At 39.2% G+C, this 16,203-nt stretch overlaps 1 protein-coding gene across 3 annotated transcripts; it reads right to left on the bottom strand.

Annotated features, from left to right (window-relative positions):
• Positions 1-2,959: 2,959 nt before the first annotated feature.
• Positions 2,960-16,044, bottom strand: kdf1b (keratinocyte differentiation factor 1b). Of its 3 annotated transcripts, none has more exons than XM_085148027.1 (4): positions 15,820-16,044; positions 13,983-14,934; positions 13,786-13,872; positions 2,960-6,367 (listed from the first exon to the last, which is right to left on the bottom strand). In XM_085148027.1, exons 2-4 carry the CDS (start codon positions 14,926-14,928, stop codon positions 6,273-6,275), a joined length of 1,128 nt encoding a protein of 375 aa, XP_085004153.1. In that variant the 5' UTR covers positions 14,929-14,934; positions 15,820-16,044; the 3' UTR covers positions 2,960-6,272. The 3 variants fall into 3 exon arrangements, with proteins under 3 accessions (XP_085004153.1, XP_085004152.1, XP_085004151.1); XM_085148026.1 differs by having other exon boundaries at positions 15,834-16,043; XM_085148025.1 differs by having other exon boundaries at positions 15,992-16,031.
• Positions 16,045-16,203: the final 159 nt, after the last annotated feature.

Below are 16,203 nucleotides of genomic sequence, written 5' to 3'. Positions count from 1 at the left end.
CAATCAACCCAATGAATGAAACAATGAAAAACTAGAACTATTGCTCAGGACCACTTTAAAAGTTTGCAGCAAAGGCTGGCATAGCAAAAACAGCATCAGCAGTGCTAAGATAGGTCAATATAATATAATATAATATAATATAATATAATATAATATAATATAATATAATATAATATAATATAATATAATATAATATAATATAATATAATATAATTATAGGCTCATGTGATTATTGGTTGAATAATTTTATGAATTCCCCTCTTGTATATTCAGTAGCTTTTTAATACATATAGAAGAACATAGCACATAGCCAACAGTGCATACTGTCATTTTGTCTTGTTTCAGTGTTTTCCATAGGTTTTCTTTTTTCTGTAGGTAAGCACCATACAGCACACCTCATCTTCAAAGTATAGTAGGTAGCTAAAAAGTGGTGCATAGACAACATAACGGTGTCTTGGCAGCGATTATTTCGCCTTAATGGAGACATAAATCCAGACATACTTGACAGCTAATGAGGTTGATCCCTGGTTGTTTGCTTCATATTGCTAGGTGACTGTGGTCTCAAGAGCAATCTATTATTTGAAGACAACAGAGGAGGAAATGTTACAGATGGGGGAACACATTAGATTCAAAACATAGAGTGTGCCCATTCCCGTTAATCATAGCTTTTAGCATAGTCAGATGTCACATTTAATGTTAAATGCACATACATATCCTATTAGACACTATTTGTTTTGTTTTCTGTCTTTTCACTACCTAAGCAATTACCTGGTTGCCAAGAAGGGGGCTCTTGGCAACCATGTGTACTCACCTTCCCCTAGCTGTGCTTACATCACTCATTCCTTTTGTAAGTTAGCTGTGTTTTCCTGTCAATTTCTTGTATGAAATTTTTTATTATTTTTAGTTTCTCTCTACTTTGATTTTCTTCTGTCTGATATCTGTTAGATCTGTTTTATGTTGCTCTCTTTTGGATTTATTTGATATGATTAGTGAACATCTGTGCATGATCTTAGGGTTTAAAGATACAGTGTGTAAAATACCACTGCTAGATGTCAGTAGGTTGCAGATTGCAGTGAAGTGAATTATAACTTCTCACCCTTCGCAATGTAAGTGCATAATCCTTGCTACAGTGTAGGGGAAACAACTGCTGTTCATCTGTGGTCAGCGTAGACTGTCTGCTTGTGAAGTAGTCAGACTCGAACGTCAAGGAAGGTGGTAGGGAAGCAGACTATGCAGACATTTCAGGTTTCCAAAGTGAGCAATTTATTTACAGTGAACCTAATTTAATGTGACTTAACAAAACTTCCTCCTCAAATAAACTCTATTAACAAACCTCAACATAACATGGATCTGGTAACACAGCTCACCTCTCGTCAAAGGAGCTTGCAAAGAAAAGCGTCTGGACTTCTTTAAGTTACTTGAAGATGTTTCACCTCTCATCCGAGAGGCTTCTTCAGTTCTAAGGTCAAATGGTGGAGAGTCCCAGATATAAACCTGGTGGGAGTGTCCCCCCACAGAGGGACAAAAGGACCCCCTGATGATCCTCTAATCGCCTGAGCCAAGGTGTGGAACTGGGTGTGGGTCCCAATCAGCCAGAGTTTCGGGTGATTTCATTGTGAAACCTGGCCCCACCTTATCATGCGAATTCCTGAGGTCAGATGGCCCAGGGTGTGAGTGGGCGTTAAGGCGTCTGGGAAGGGATCTCAAAACTGGATTATAGATGGCAGAGAGTTGGTGTCGTAAACCACCGCCTCTGTTCAAAGATGGTCGCTCACAGTGGACATAGATGGCTTCTTTCACTCCTCTTTCAAACCATCTGTCCTCTCTGTCCAAAATGTGAACATTGGCATCCTCGAAATAGTGTCCTTTATCCTTAAGATGCAGATGGACAGCTGAATCTTGTCCTGTGGAGGTGGCTCTTCTGTGTTGTGCCATGCGCTTGTGAAGTGGCTGCTTGGTCTCTCCAATGTAGAGGTCTGGGCATTCCTCGCTGCACTGTACAGCATACACCACATTGTTAAGTCTGTGTTTTGGCGTTTTGTTTTTCGGGTGAACCAGTTTTTGTCTGAGTGTGTTGCTGGGTCTGAAGTACACCGGGATGTCATGCTTGGAGAAAACCCTCCTGAGTTTCTCTGATACACCGGCTACATAGGGGATGACAATGTTGTTGCGTCTGTCCTTCTTATCCTCCCTCGCTGGTGTCTGATCTTCTTTTCTGTGCCTCTTTGCTGACTTTAAAAACGCCCATTTAGGATAGCCGCACGTTTTGAGTGCTTTCTTTACATGTGTGTGTTCCTTCTTTTTCCCTTCAGGCTTAGAGGAAACATGTTCTGCCCGGTGGTGTAGGGTCCTAATTACTCCAAGTTTGTGTTCCAGAGGGTGATGGGAGTCAAACAGGAGGTACTGGTCCGTGTGTGTGGGCTTCCGGTAAACTTCGATGTTGAGGTTGCCATTCTCTTCAATGTGCACAGCGCAGTCCAGGAAAGGCAAACAGTCGTCCTTTGTGTCTTCCCTGGTGAACTTGATGTTTTTATTCACAGCGTTAATGTGCGCAGTGAAGGATTCCACTTCTTGTGTCTTGATTTTGACCCAGGTGTCGTCTACATATCTGTACCAGTGGCTGGGTACTCTTCCTTTGAAAGAGCCAAGAGCCTTCCTTTCCACTTCCTCCATGTAAAGGTTGGCTACAATAGGTGACACGGGGGAGCCCATGGCACAGCCATGTTTTTGTCTGTAATAACCTTCGTTGTATTTGAAATATGTAGTGGTGAGGCAGAGGTCTAACAGTGTGCACCTCTGATCGGGTGTGCAGTTGGTCCTGTCCTCCAAGCTCACCTCTCCTCTCTCCTGCATCTGGTAGAGACTGGCTTTAAATAGGGCCATCAATTTCCCTCCAATTGCCCAGCCAGTACCACTCACTCAACTGAGGGATCTAAAACTCTACACAGATTATCCAAAAACACAAAACCTCTACACACTTCTAACATGCACATTTACACAACTAAATGGCAGTATTAACGAAAGGAAAAACATTCAACAAATCCCTTTAAACCTTAACACAAACAAAAGGAAGCATCTCTATGGAAAAAGAAACCCCTCCACTTGGTTTGACCTGCTGATGTCATATGTGACATCATCAGGACTTTAAAATGAGGAAATGCCAGGCGGGCGTTTCCCCACACCTGACCCTTATGACAACTGAAAAGACAAACAAAGTAAGTATGAACAAATGACTTAATCTGTAACATAATAAAATATAAAGAAACATGTAACTGAGTATTTAGCTTAATTTGCAGAATGTTTGATTTGCCGGCAACAAAACGCTTACATAAACAAACACGGGATAGTGAGTGAAGCAATGTTACTTGACAAATAGCAAATCATAGCAAATACATAGAAACAGAATAATGTGTACAATGTGCAAAGAAAAGGTAAACACATATGGGACAAATGGAGAGCATTGCAACTGCTCCTCCACTTTGTGACACTGCTGTTGACCTGTCAGTATGCTGACTGTCCACACCTATTTATTGTGGTGGAGGCTGTAAAACTTTCTGAAAGGAATCTAAAAGGAGTTGATGAGTCAGTGAAGCTCATTTCTGTCTGATGACAGCGATACTGAGGTGAGCTGCTAAAGATTTCCTAAACTTTCTCTCATTAAGCAATGTTATTTTTGCTGCTATTCACTGGCGTTACTGAGACTTTCTCTGAAGTGGATATAACATTGATGTACACTTAATGAATAAACTCTCATATGTGTAAATGTTATCAAACTGTTAATTTGAGGGAAAGTGTGATTTTTAGGACACTCGAGCCTAACATTAGGTGGCATAGTGTTAGCTTATAACCAGCTGTGGTTATTGTTTAGACGACCTTTTTATTAGCTGTCTGGAGATGGGAGTGTCACATGCCTAATCGGTTGGCAAGAAGTTTTATTACCTGCGCCAATATCAGGATAATGCATGTTTTCATGTGCCGGTGCCCTGACTTTAGTTCTGGAGATGAGGCTTGAGGTAAGGATTAAGAGGATGAGGTTGAAATGAGGAAGGAAAGAGAGCAGTGGTGGAGAAGGAGAAAGACCTAAAGAGAAAGAGATGATGAAAATATACACGCACAAATGTTAAAGGGTCATACAGAGTTTTAAAGCGTTATTTGTGATCTTTAAATTAAAAGTAACTTATGGCATAGTACTTATGTGGCTGGTGTCTAGTTACATAAAATGCGATTAGATGGAAATGCTAAGTCTCATCCACTGTTTTTATGAGGGTGGTGAACAATTTGTTGGAAGACATAATTATACACTAATCATTGTATATTTATGAGTACAACATTTTTTTTCTACGAAATAAGCTAATCTTGTAAGCAATGCAAAAATGTTACATTTATTAAGAGAGCTGCTTTTTGTCCACAAAGACTGTTCCTGAATGTAGTGTTCATACAAGTGTCACGAAAATCACAAAAAATAAACCCTTATTACTGTCAATGGCTGCTTATGTCAATATTATACTTAAACAAATAAACAACAAATGTGAAAACGCACGATCTTATTCTTAGCTAGGATTATGCAGGAACTCCAGCGGAAAAAGAAAGAGAGGAAAGACTGTCAAAAATAATGCACGCTCTGACTCCCTCATGTGGCCATACTCTCAGTGACAAACAAAACATCCTGTTTTTGTTCCACTTCATAATCTTTATTGGTTTAAAAAAAGACACATCTGATATCAGAGATTAGTTCCTGATACAACATATTTCTGCTGAAAAAAAAGAAAAACAAACAGAAACATCCAAACATTCGACCTGCTACAGCTATAACGTGTCATTAGCAACAAAATGCACAAGGCTTCACCAGACAATTCAACACTTTCAGTAAAGTAAGAAGTATAGTTTGATAGATGTAGTCAGCAATTCATTACTTCACCTAGATGTTGGTCTTGTTGGTCCAAACCAGAACAAGTTTCCCATCATTCCATTCTAACCATGCTGGGGTTGGGCACTACAAAAACCTCAAGTATTCTGGAAGATTTAACAGAATGACTACAAAAAAACTATTCTTTACATATGTAAGTAAAACAGATTGTGGGTGACACATTGTGGAATACGTGAACTAGTTTACCATTTGTATTAAGTTACTACAGTTATGTTCCTTAACAACTGTAACCATAAACTGATAATGCTAAAGGGCAAAAAAAAATAAAAAAATGGACTCAGTGACTCAGCTGAGAAAATCCCCGTCAGGACCCGAGGGTAAATACAACAAGTACATTTGTTGTCATGAAAACACACCTTCACTTCATGAGTCAGCTTGAGATAAACGTCGCTAATAAGTTACGGCACACGATACAACCTACAGTGTAGCTTCAGATCACGCTGGCTCACATAATATTTGAGAATTGAAAGCAAACGGTAAAACAGTCACAATCAAAATGTATCCAGCACACAGTTAAGATACGAGCTTAAGAGTTATCAGCTTTGTATGAACTTCATGTTTTAAAACAAATAATAAACTGATTTGAAAAAACAAAAAACATTCCATGTTGTCTGAATATTAACTAATGATATGAAATATTTAAAAAAAAAAACAACACCTGAAGGCTTTTTTTTGCAGCCTTCAACTTGTATTTCCAATTGGACGTAACGAAACACAATACAATTACAATGAAAACTCTACTTTTCCTCTACATAGAAAGTATGCAGTGACGCCAACCAGGTGCTTCACTTAGAAAATCATTCAAATTCTGGAAACTATCAGAACTTTATGTAGACTCATTAACTATATATTTGCGACATAACCACAAAACTGAAAGCAAACACATACTCATCAAATCAAATCAACAATAATGAAGGCATTTGAAATGTGCAAAACAACAGAAACAACACCAACGACAAACTTTAAGTCTAAGAGTAAAATCAGAGCAAGCTCTTAGGATCCTAACTCCTTCAAGGACGAGGGGACGGTTATACAACATGTATGATACAACACCTAAGAGCTGCTGATGACGTCTGCCTGCAGGGCAAGCTCCCCATTAAGCAATCCTTCAAACACAAACATAACATTTATGAACCAGAAATATTTACACACAGAGCCCTGAGTTTACTGAAGTCCTTCAGACAATGTGAAATTTCACATTTTCCTTTTGCCACAGCAAAGCCACGGTCTCTGCAAACAGCTTGGCTCAGCCAGGCACTCGTGTGCAAGTAGGGTCTCCTTTCGACGTCCCGTATGTCACCTTTTGGACACAGTTTGACAAATAAAGAAAAATGTGGTGAGTGAATCATGTTCTCACATAGGTGCGGATCAGCGGGACACCTGAAGAATCTGTCTCTGTGTGTGAAGTGGAGTATGATGTCGGGGAATTAGAAGTGTGACCTGCAAGAACACAGAACAGAAAGAAAAGCTATCATGAGCATGAACATGCAAACGTGGCAGACTCATTTTACTTCCTTGCATATCATACAGACAATACACATAATGTTTGTGTGGCAGTAAGAGTAAAGTCACCAAAACTGACACTTTCAATACCGATCCAAGCAAAAATGGCAACAACACAACAGTACTTGTTTTTTGACACACAAGAGTAAAGTTCGCTGTGTGGTTTCCTGGTGTTTGTTTTGCTGCACATACAAATGGAAGAGGATGCACTTAAACCAGTGTACGGGTTATGCAAAACACAAACCTGACTATGGCTTCATACTGTTCCACTCATCTACAGGCAGCACTCACACTGCAGGGAAGGACACAATCAAATAACAACACTGGAAACCACCAGTGCTACCCTTCAGCCTCCTAGTAGACATACCAATTTCAAAATGCTACGTCACCTTGTTTGAGTTATTGCATTCGCAAGGTTTTCAGAAAATTGGACCTCCGACCTTGAGCTCAAGGTTGCTGAGATTCAAACTCGTCCTGGATTTTTAGTAGATGGTATCAATTTTAAAAGCCTAGGTAACTTGCTTTGTGACGTATTGCATTCACAAGATTTTCAGAATATTTTATCTTTGTCCTTGAGGTTGAGGTCAGTGAGATTCAAACTCATCCAAGATTTTTAGTAGATGCACCTGTTGTATCAATCTGAAGGTCCTACATTGCTTGTTTTCAGGTTATTGCATTCACAAATGTAGGTGTCCACGCCACCTGCTCACGCAGAGCGGTGCCTTTCACAGGTTAAAGACCAATTGCTGCTAAAGGTCTTAATAACTGCTTAGTTTTATTGATTGTTGTTAGTTCCTTTTCTCATTTCTCAGATCAGGTGTGAATCACCATCTACTTAGAAACATGAGTTGTCAAAAGGCCTGTGTTCATTTTATGGCTATAGAAATCTCTAAAATTTCACAGAAGTCATATTTTCAATAAGCTACTCTGCTACTCTTGGTGTAGTGGTGTAAGCTTTCTACACAGGAGTGGAAATATATGTATGTGAATGTTTCAAGATCTCAGCAAGTGCTACTACTGCTTAGTTCCACATGTGACGGTGTCGTACCCTTCCCTGGTTCTGTCACCTGTACATTGTAATGCACTTTTGTTAAAATTTTGTTGAAAGTTTTAGATGGATGGTCCATTAAAAATTTCGACCGTGGTTCAGGGGGTTGGGAAGCTCGTCTTGTAACCGGAAGGTTGCTGGTTCGATCCCCAGCTCTGTCTGTCCTGGACGTTGTGTTCTTGGGCACTTCACCTACCGCCTACTGGTGATGGCCAGAGGGGCCGATGGCGCGATATGGCAGCCTCACTTCTGTCTTACCTACTTAATACTTGTATGTATATTTCTTTATATAAAAGATGAAAATTGCTTGCTATTGTTATACAGAAGCATAAGCATAACATAAGAAGCATAACATATCATGAAGCATAACTTCATGATATGTTATGTAGTTTAGCTTCCGGCTCAAACAACCAAGATATGATTGAAGTGCAAACTTTCAGTTTTAATTCAAAAGGTTTAACAGAAGTGCTGAATTAACAGTTCAGAAATTACAGCTATTTTTATAGGACCTCATTTTTAGAAGCATGAAAATAACTACAATTGACTAATAGTCAGTTTCATCGTCATGTGAAGCCTGTTTCCTTGTTGTTTCATGACCAATCACACAGATAAAAGACTGGACCTTTTCACTGGATCTGTCAATATGACATCCAAAGAGCTTCGGAAGACCACAGAATATATGTGATTTCAAGTCAAAAACACTCAAGGTCTTACAAACGAGAGATGTCTTCGTGAATGGAAATGCAGATAATTTACAATAAGGTGCAAACCACTGGTTACATTCAAGAACAGAAGTGCTAATTAGACATTAAAAACCTAATAAAAATTAAAAAAAAAGGACAGACGAAACCAAGATTAACTTGCACCAGAATGATGAGGAAAGTATTAAAAAGGAGAGAATCGACTCATGATCTAGTGATCCAAGGTATACCACATTATCTAACATTGTGGAGGCAACATTTTGCCATTGGCATGAATGGCTGCCAGTGGAACCAGAGTTTATTGATGATGTGAGTACTGATAGAAGTAGCAGGACGGATTCTTAATTGTACAGGGCTATGCTCTCTGCTCAGATTCAAATTCTGCAAAACATACGCACACTCTGTGTTGCTTAATAAACTTTATTTAAATGTTTCAGATGAAGCCAGCTAAAAGATCTAAAAAAACAAAAACAAAACAACACATCATGCCACGATCTGAAGTTACTTTAAGAACAGATAAGAAACACAGTCATGGACATTTATCATCTATCAGTCTGGAAAGGGTGACAAAGACATTTTTAAGACTTTGATACTCCAATAAGTTCCACAAAAGGAGAAAAATTGCAAAAGTGGTGATCCTCCAAGATTGCACCGATGACTCACAAAAGAAAAAGTTTAAAAAACTGAAAGTCAGTGTTCATGATTCCACAATATAAAAAAGAGAAAGGACATCAAGTTTTGGTCTGCAGACTGAAAAGAACACAAAGGCTTGTTTCACATTTACTAAAAAAATATCCTGATGATCCCTAAGACCACCACCAGGCCCTGGCTAGGTGGTGGAATCGAACTCAGGCCCTTCTTGCTGTGAGGCAACAGTGCTAATAACCATGCTACATCTTTTAAATCAAAATCTGTTAAAACCAGCGCCGCTCAACAAAAAGTAGACCATGACTACAGAAGAGCCGTGCAACATATCATGATCATACCCTTATTTAAAGTCAAAATATATTTTTGTTCAATTTTTTTAACATTACTATTATTAAGAATTAATTTGTAAAACACAATGGAGGCTCTGTCATGGTATGGGACTGCATTTAAGCCTGTGGTGCTAAGAATTGTATCAAAATTGTAGGAATTATGAACACTTAAAAGTATCTAAGACATTCCCAACCCCCGGGCCTCGGACCGGTACCGGTCCGTGAGTCGTTTGGTACCAGGCCGCGAGAGTTGAGGCTCAGGTGTGAAATGTATAGTTTTCAGGGTTTTTATCGGTTTTCAGCATTATTTTGTTATCGTTTTTATCGTTAACTTGGTTTTCCTCGGTCTTTTCATGTGTGTTATGAATAAATCTTCTTTTTTTCGATAATGGTACTAGTTTTATTTTGTTGTATTTATCCGCGACACCTTAAAGGCCGGTCCGTGAAAATATTGTCGGGCATAAACCGGTCCGTGGTGCGGACCGCCATGTAAGACCATCTGAAAATCATCTAACAGGCAATGACTTTATTTATTTTTTAGCACACCAACAATCACAAACCCACTGCTAATGCAGTAAAAGCATTAATGGAGTCACTGTCAGTCATGGATTGGCCTCCTCAGAATTCAACATTATTAAAGCAGCGTGAGATCAAGTTGATAAGAAAAAATTGAATAAAAGGCAGCAAACATCCAAATAGGAGCTTTGGAATGTTTTTCAAGAATCCTGTAGATTAAAAATGACAAGAACAGAGTTTAGGCTGTTTTAAAGAATAAAGATAGTCATTCCAAACTTGTTAGAAGTGTACACTCTGCTTTTGCTTTCCATATGGTATTTGCATTTACCCATGTTTCAATAAATCGCTGCACCTATTTTCCTCAAAAATATAAAGAAATATGAGAAAAGCTAAAGCAGTGCTACACAGTACTGCAGTTCAGATTTTAATTATTTTTAACTGTGTTTTAATTGTTTTTAAATATTCTTTTGTAAGTATAAGTGACATGACGCATCATAAACCGCTTTTCGGGGCATTCATACGGTAATTTAAATCCCATACATCAAACAGGAACTTTTGGCTGCAATGAACCAAGTTGGTTGAAATGTTTGTTGTGAGTTTACCATGATTATAAGTTAGTTATTTGTTATTAGCTAGTTATTTGAATTAAAGGAAATTAAGGGAATCACAATCCACCTAATCAATGTACAGCACAAAGCTACTGTATTATGTGCAATTTTATCTTATTTGTAAGAAAAAAAAGACTATTAAAATACTGAAATAAGTTCAGTCCAGAACCACTTTTGCCATTTATCTCCATTCACTCCAATCAGTTCATAGTGGATAGTCTGAGCCAATAGCGTGAACCCCTTGCTGGTAAACTGTGGTCATTTTGGGCAAAAGATTATTAGAACTCTTTAGGATCCATATTATTTTATGTTCTCATCACACTTATTGCTGATGCCAGCAAATTTGCCACTCTGGCTAGAGCTACAAAAAACAAACAAGCATAGGTGGAGTAATGTTTATCAATGGCAGCCATCTGGAAATGTTTCCAACAGCCCAGCACCAAACACAAACAGTTCCACTATATGTAGTACAGCGGCTATATTTTCAAGGATACAAATATGCAATAAGCTCACTCTCAAAGATGGAAAGAATGGTAAGAAAGAGAAGACAGGAGAGGAATATAAGGGAACATTTTCAAAGTGCTCAGTGACATCTAATAAATCTGAAATTTATTGTTTAGGTCGGTTCTGAAGTATGCTGGAGTTTTGATATTGGATCAAACATGATGTATAGCTGTAGCATACATTTTTATTATAAGGCCGGATGAAAATATAGACCGTTCAGTACAGTTCAATGCAGGCTAAAGTAGCTAGTTTGCAGTGTTGTGGTAAAGTTTACAGTAATGCATGTTGTACTGGTGCAGGGCAAGCTATGGTTTTGATGGTCAATGTTACACCAAGCCAAGGGAAACTGTGCTTATCTCTTTAAGCTTATCTGTGCTATTATGTTACTGAATTCAGTTAACACTACAGAGAGCAATAAAGCTTACAGCACAGCTCAGGTGATCACAGCCTGTATGCAAAGAGATCAAATCTACTGTAGCTTACAAAACAAATTTTTACAGGTCTTCTTTCTAGTGAATTCCCCCCATGCTTCATTTTTACACTGTACCCCGCACGTAGAATCTCACATTAACCCATGAATAAAGCAATTAGTACAACTTTGATACAATTTAGGATGTTTTATTTAGCTATTGACTATGTGCACGTTAGCATATGCTACTTCCGGTGCGGAAACTCCTGTGGGGAGCTTTGTTTCAGGTGTCTTATTCACGCCCTGTTTACGGTCCAAAACAAGTTAAGCAAATGAATGAATCAAGCGGCGATTTACATTTCTATAGATGTCTTGGGCATTTACCCAATATATCTGTAAATTATGTTCATCGACTTGTCGATATTTTTTCCCCCGCGCCTCAGAGCAAAAGAGAAAAGGGATTCAAATGTTATATTTCTCAGCTGTCCCTCGTTTATCGCGGGTGTTATGTTCTAAAAATAACCAGTGATAGGTGAAATCAAGTAGCCAATTTTATTTTTTGACGGTGCAAAACGTTTCGTGGACATCGTGGACATACAGCACTGCACTTCAGAGTCACACTGCTAGCGATTGATGCAGCGATTCTGTACTGTACAGGAGAGACGTCACGGAGGAGATCGTCTGCAGCGATCAGGACGCAGGACACAATGTGACGTAAAAAAAATAAGCATGCAAACTTGCACTAAAAAAAACTGCGAAACAGCGAGGTGAAAGGTGAACCACGTTATTAGTGAGGGACCACTGTAATTTTGAAGGTAAGTCACAACATACCCTTCGTACATACTAATGTATAGAAACCCTTACCAGCAATCATTCATTTTTGTGTGGCTTTTTTCACGGTTTGTTAACATGCTGTGTAGGTGTGTACTTGACTAGCTGATCTGACATAACGGGGGAAACATCTGGTTTGACTATTCTTCACCTGTAGTTTGAATGCTGAACATTTGCCTGTTTAAATCATAAGACCAGTCACTATACAGAGATGTGCTTCTGAATGTGGACGATGTGTCTTCTGCTGCAGTGATGCAGTTCTGCTTGTGTTGAGTGATGTAAACAACTGATCGATCTAAACTCTCTAAACGTCAAAATTGATCATTAGATTTTTTATGACACAACAGTGGTGAGTGTTCCCACCTTCTCCTCTTTGTAACTTAACGCGATCTTTCCGTTTTCGAGTTTTGGACATGATTTTGGAGTATATCCTCGCAGTAGCGATTGACCGCAAAGTAAAGCTACCGGAAATGTACAACCCCACATCCGGTCTCAAACCAGGAAGTTAGCATTTTCTCGTGCACAGGGTCAATTGTAATTCCCACTGATTCCCTTTTATTCGATTTGTGATAACAAACTTAATTACATATGAATTAGGCCATGAAAAAAAGAGAATGAAAGGAAACAAAGGTGTGAGAAAATGTCAATCTTAGTTTTGCCAATTGCTAAATGCTTTTAGAAAAACAAAACAAAACACAACGTATTCCTTAGTCTTCGTAAATATTTAACTTAGTGCTAACCTATTTCTAAACAAATCTTTTCTATTGTCTGAACTCAGTTATCAGTTAATGACAAAAACACATAATTGTGAAAGCCAGATCATGAAAAACATTGATTAGTCAAAAATCACAAATGTTAGCTTTCTTTTTTTTTGGTTATCTAAATAATCCAACCACACTGCCAGTGTAATTTATGTTTGGTAGCTTGTAGTTTGATATCATTTCTTTTTAAATTTTCTTCAGTCATAAAGTGCACAGATGAACTGTTAGTGTAAAGCAGTGGTTCTCAAACCTGTTCTGGCATGTCCTGCTTCAAAACGCTCATGCCCCAAAAATATTTTTTTATGAATCATTAACAATAAAAACGGGTTCAAAATAATTTGGAAAATCACTTAAATACTGACGTAATTTCACTTCATACTGTTTACCTAGTTGTCAGTGCCCCACCTGCAGGAGCTCCACGCTCACTGTAATTGAGTGAAGCAACTCAATAGAAATGATGCAACTGCTCCAAAAGCTACTTTTTGACTGGTGTAAAACAGCAGATGTCTGTTCCTGACTTACTGAGAGATGAAACTGCACAGCTGCTCACACATATGTGACAAAGTGTGACTGTAACATTCACTGATGCACATTATTTTTTAATCCATAAAGGCTCTAAAACAGAGAAGTTACAGAAAGTCTAAATGTAAAGAAAACTTGAATGATTGAATTGAATCCTGTGCCCCTCCCACATCCTACTTCTAGTATATAGTAAGTAGTACATGGAAGAGCCTTAGCAGGCCTCATCTATGTAACCTCATGGTGACTGAAGCATCTATAATCAGTCTTGATAATGAATAAACCACTCAGAATGTTATGTAACACCATGACTGCAATGTCTCTCAGCAGAGTGGCAGACTTTACTTGCAGTTTCTATTTACTGGCACTGAATGGCTTATATCGTCAATTGTACAGTGGAGCTAGTCTAATAAATTGACTTTATCAGAATAGCTCGTTTAGGACAGACTTTCAACAAAGCAGAATAGTGCAGATTTCTTACCTCCATTGTTCCTCCAAATCTCCCTGGCACACTGATCAGAGGAGGTCAAATCTGATATCTGGATATTGGGATTTGACTTGTAGTCATCTTAGGTAAACAGAGAAAAATGAGATTGTTACTTGATGGCACTGAAGCATTTCCTAGATGCCGGCAGGAACACTGATGTTTCTGTACTAAAGGAGTCGGTCAGGACTTACTGTTGTTGCTCACTGAAAAGGACTCGCTCTCCCTCATCGTCTCGTTTCCGCTGTCCGACAGTGTCCTCTCATTCCTGGAGATGTGCGGCCTCTTCTTCGTACTCTTCCGAGTGCTAATGCGGATGATTCCACGCACTAGCCGACACTCGGCCTCCTGCTCATCCATTTTATGCTCCTCAGCTAGTGAGTTGATGAGCTGGTTGATGGCCTTGCTCTTTTTCAGGAACACCGAGTCTGAGGTGCACCGGGCCAGTTCTTCAATCTGATATTCGGAGTAAAGCTCCAGCAGCTTCTTAGTAATCAGGGAGTCAACATTCTCCTCCCCATCCTCCCAGTCATCAATCCTTATAGACTCATGCAGCGACTGGTGGCTCGGCAGTGTCTGAACACCAGGAGGTGGCACGTATGGCAAAGTGGGAGGATTGGTTTTAGCACCTAAATACTCTATTGTGCTGTCCACTTTGACTCCAGCAATGTGGAGATCCTCCAACCAGGGTTCTTCTGCAGTGTACTCTTCTTTGTTGTCTCTTGAGTTCATAGCTTGGAGACTCAACCTCTCTGGTTCATCTGGTGAACTCTCCTTTGGTGCCAGGCATGGAGCGAGGATGGAGTTCTGGCAGACCCTGTACAGGCCGCAAGTAAGTATGCTACATATAAAAGTCCTACAGCTTCTTGGAGAAGCACATGGATTGCAGGTTTGGGTTGCAGTGGATGGCTCAGCTGAGCCAGGAATGAAGCCAATGGTCTCATACTGTCTGCCATTAGCATCCTTCAGGTCAGCTTTGTGGACTCCTTTCGGCTCTGGGTTTTGTGCTCTGTCTTCAACTGGGTCCACACAACGTTCTTCATAGGACGACCCCTGGCTGTTGCTCCGGCTGGACCGAAGCCTGTGGCCTGCGCCACGTCCTGAACCATGCGTAAGGCTGCTGGAGGTGCCAGCAGACATGATTGACTGCATCAGAAAATCCAAGAACAAAAATGAGAAAAACATTGAGGTCATCTGAGGTTCAATTAAATGATGAGACAGGGTTGAAATAGTACAGCTAAACAAAACGCTTCTCATAAATCCACATTGTCAAGCAGGAAATAAGTGTGCTCCTAAGCACCTGAGGGCATTTCTCTTCAAAACAATCGTGAAACTAATATCCGCAGGTGGCAGGTAATGCAGCCCAACAGGTTTTACGGAGTATGTGTACACACAGTCAAACACAATTACCCGTTCTTATATCAAATATACTGCATGGTGTCATGGAGATCACAAAATACTCATTGAAACTCCAATGAGTACACTTTCCTGGTGATTCACACATATATTCATTTCAGAATTATATAGTTTTATTTCCTTTTACTCATTAAGAACACATAACAATGATGAAGGCTACTTTGTGGATATGGATCATTAAAATTAATTAAACGACAAGTGTGGCTATTTCGCCAGTCATTAAAACAACCTGAGTAAAGACGAATGAATGCCGAATTTAAAAAAAAAAGTGTAATTATAAATTATAATTACTTTACATTTGTATTTATTTATTACATGAATCTTATTAGAAAACGACAATGAACTCCCAATGAAGCAATTCTTCAGCAGTGTTTGGCAACCTGTGTTGTGACGATATACGCCTGGACATTTATCAACAGTATGACTTAGCTTTTAAAAAAAACAAGTCAAACGGGACTATAGTGTTGCGGTTTTGTCTTTATCTAATCACAAACTCGATTTGACGGTAACTTTAGGAACATATGAGCTCGAATTTCGTCTCAAATACAAATATTATTTTCACTTTCATGGCGACTTGTCATTGCGGCAGTTTCCTCCATTTGAGGACTTTCTCACCTAACATTACTCACAGTTTACACGGTGCGTCCACCGGCCGTCTCCCGAATTAATGCCTGATTCTCCACTTTATGGTTCGCATTTATTTATTGTAATCCATTTCGAACGTTTCGTGTATGAATTTCGCCCCAAAACGCCAGTTTCAACAAAGTTTTCGACCAAATCTGTGTACCTGAGCGTCAAGGTAGAAGAGGCGCACCAGGTAGCTACAGCCAGAGGTTGGCCTTCCGGTTGTAAGTGACTCACAAAATAAAATGTACATCAAATTGCCAATGTAATTTTGTATCTTGCACGATAATAGCGCATCACGGGCGTCTTAACTTTTCTCAGGAAGGCAATGATAAAAAAAACAACAACAGTTAAAACACAGTTATACCCAACCTA

This window comes from Neolamprologus multifasciatus, chromosome 22, assembly GCF_963576455.1.
Source record: "Neolamprologus multifasciatus chromosome 22, fNeoMul1.2, whole genome shotgun sequence".
Classification (NCBI taxonomy): Eukaryota; Metazoa; Chordata; class Actinopteri; order Cichliformes; family Cichlidae; genus Neolamprologus; species Neolamprologus multifasciatus.
This window is presented reverse-complemented; position numbering and strand designations above follow the sequence as displayed.

What these genes read in the sequence shown, in the direction of transcription:
- kdf1b (XM_085148027.1), bottom strand. Translation starts at nt 14,928, where the DNA reads ATGTCTGCTGGCACCTCCAGCAGCCTTACGCATGGTTCAGGACGTGGC. An exon ending in CTTTTCAGTGAGCAACAACA is followed by an intron (nt 13,873 to 13,982) that starts GTAAGTCCTGAC and finishes TGTTTACCTAAG; the next exon opens with ATGACTACAAGTCAAATCCC. An exon ending in GATTTGGAGGAACAATGGAG is followed by an intron (nt 6,368 to 13,785) that starts GTAAGAAATCTG and finishes GTGTTCTTGCAG; the next exon opens with GTCACACTTCTAATTCCCCG.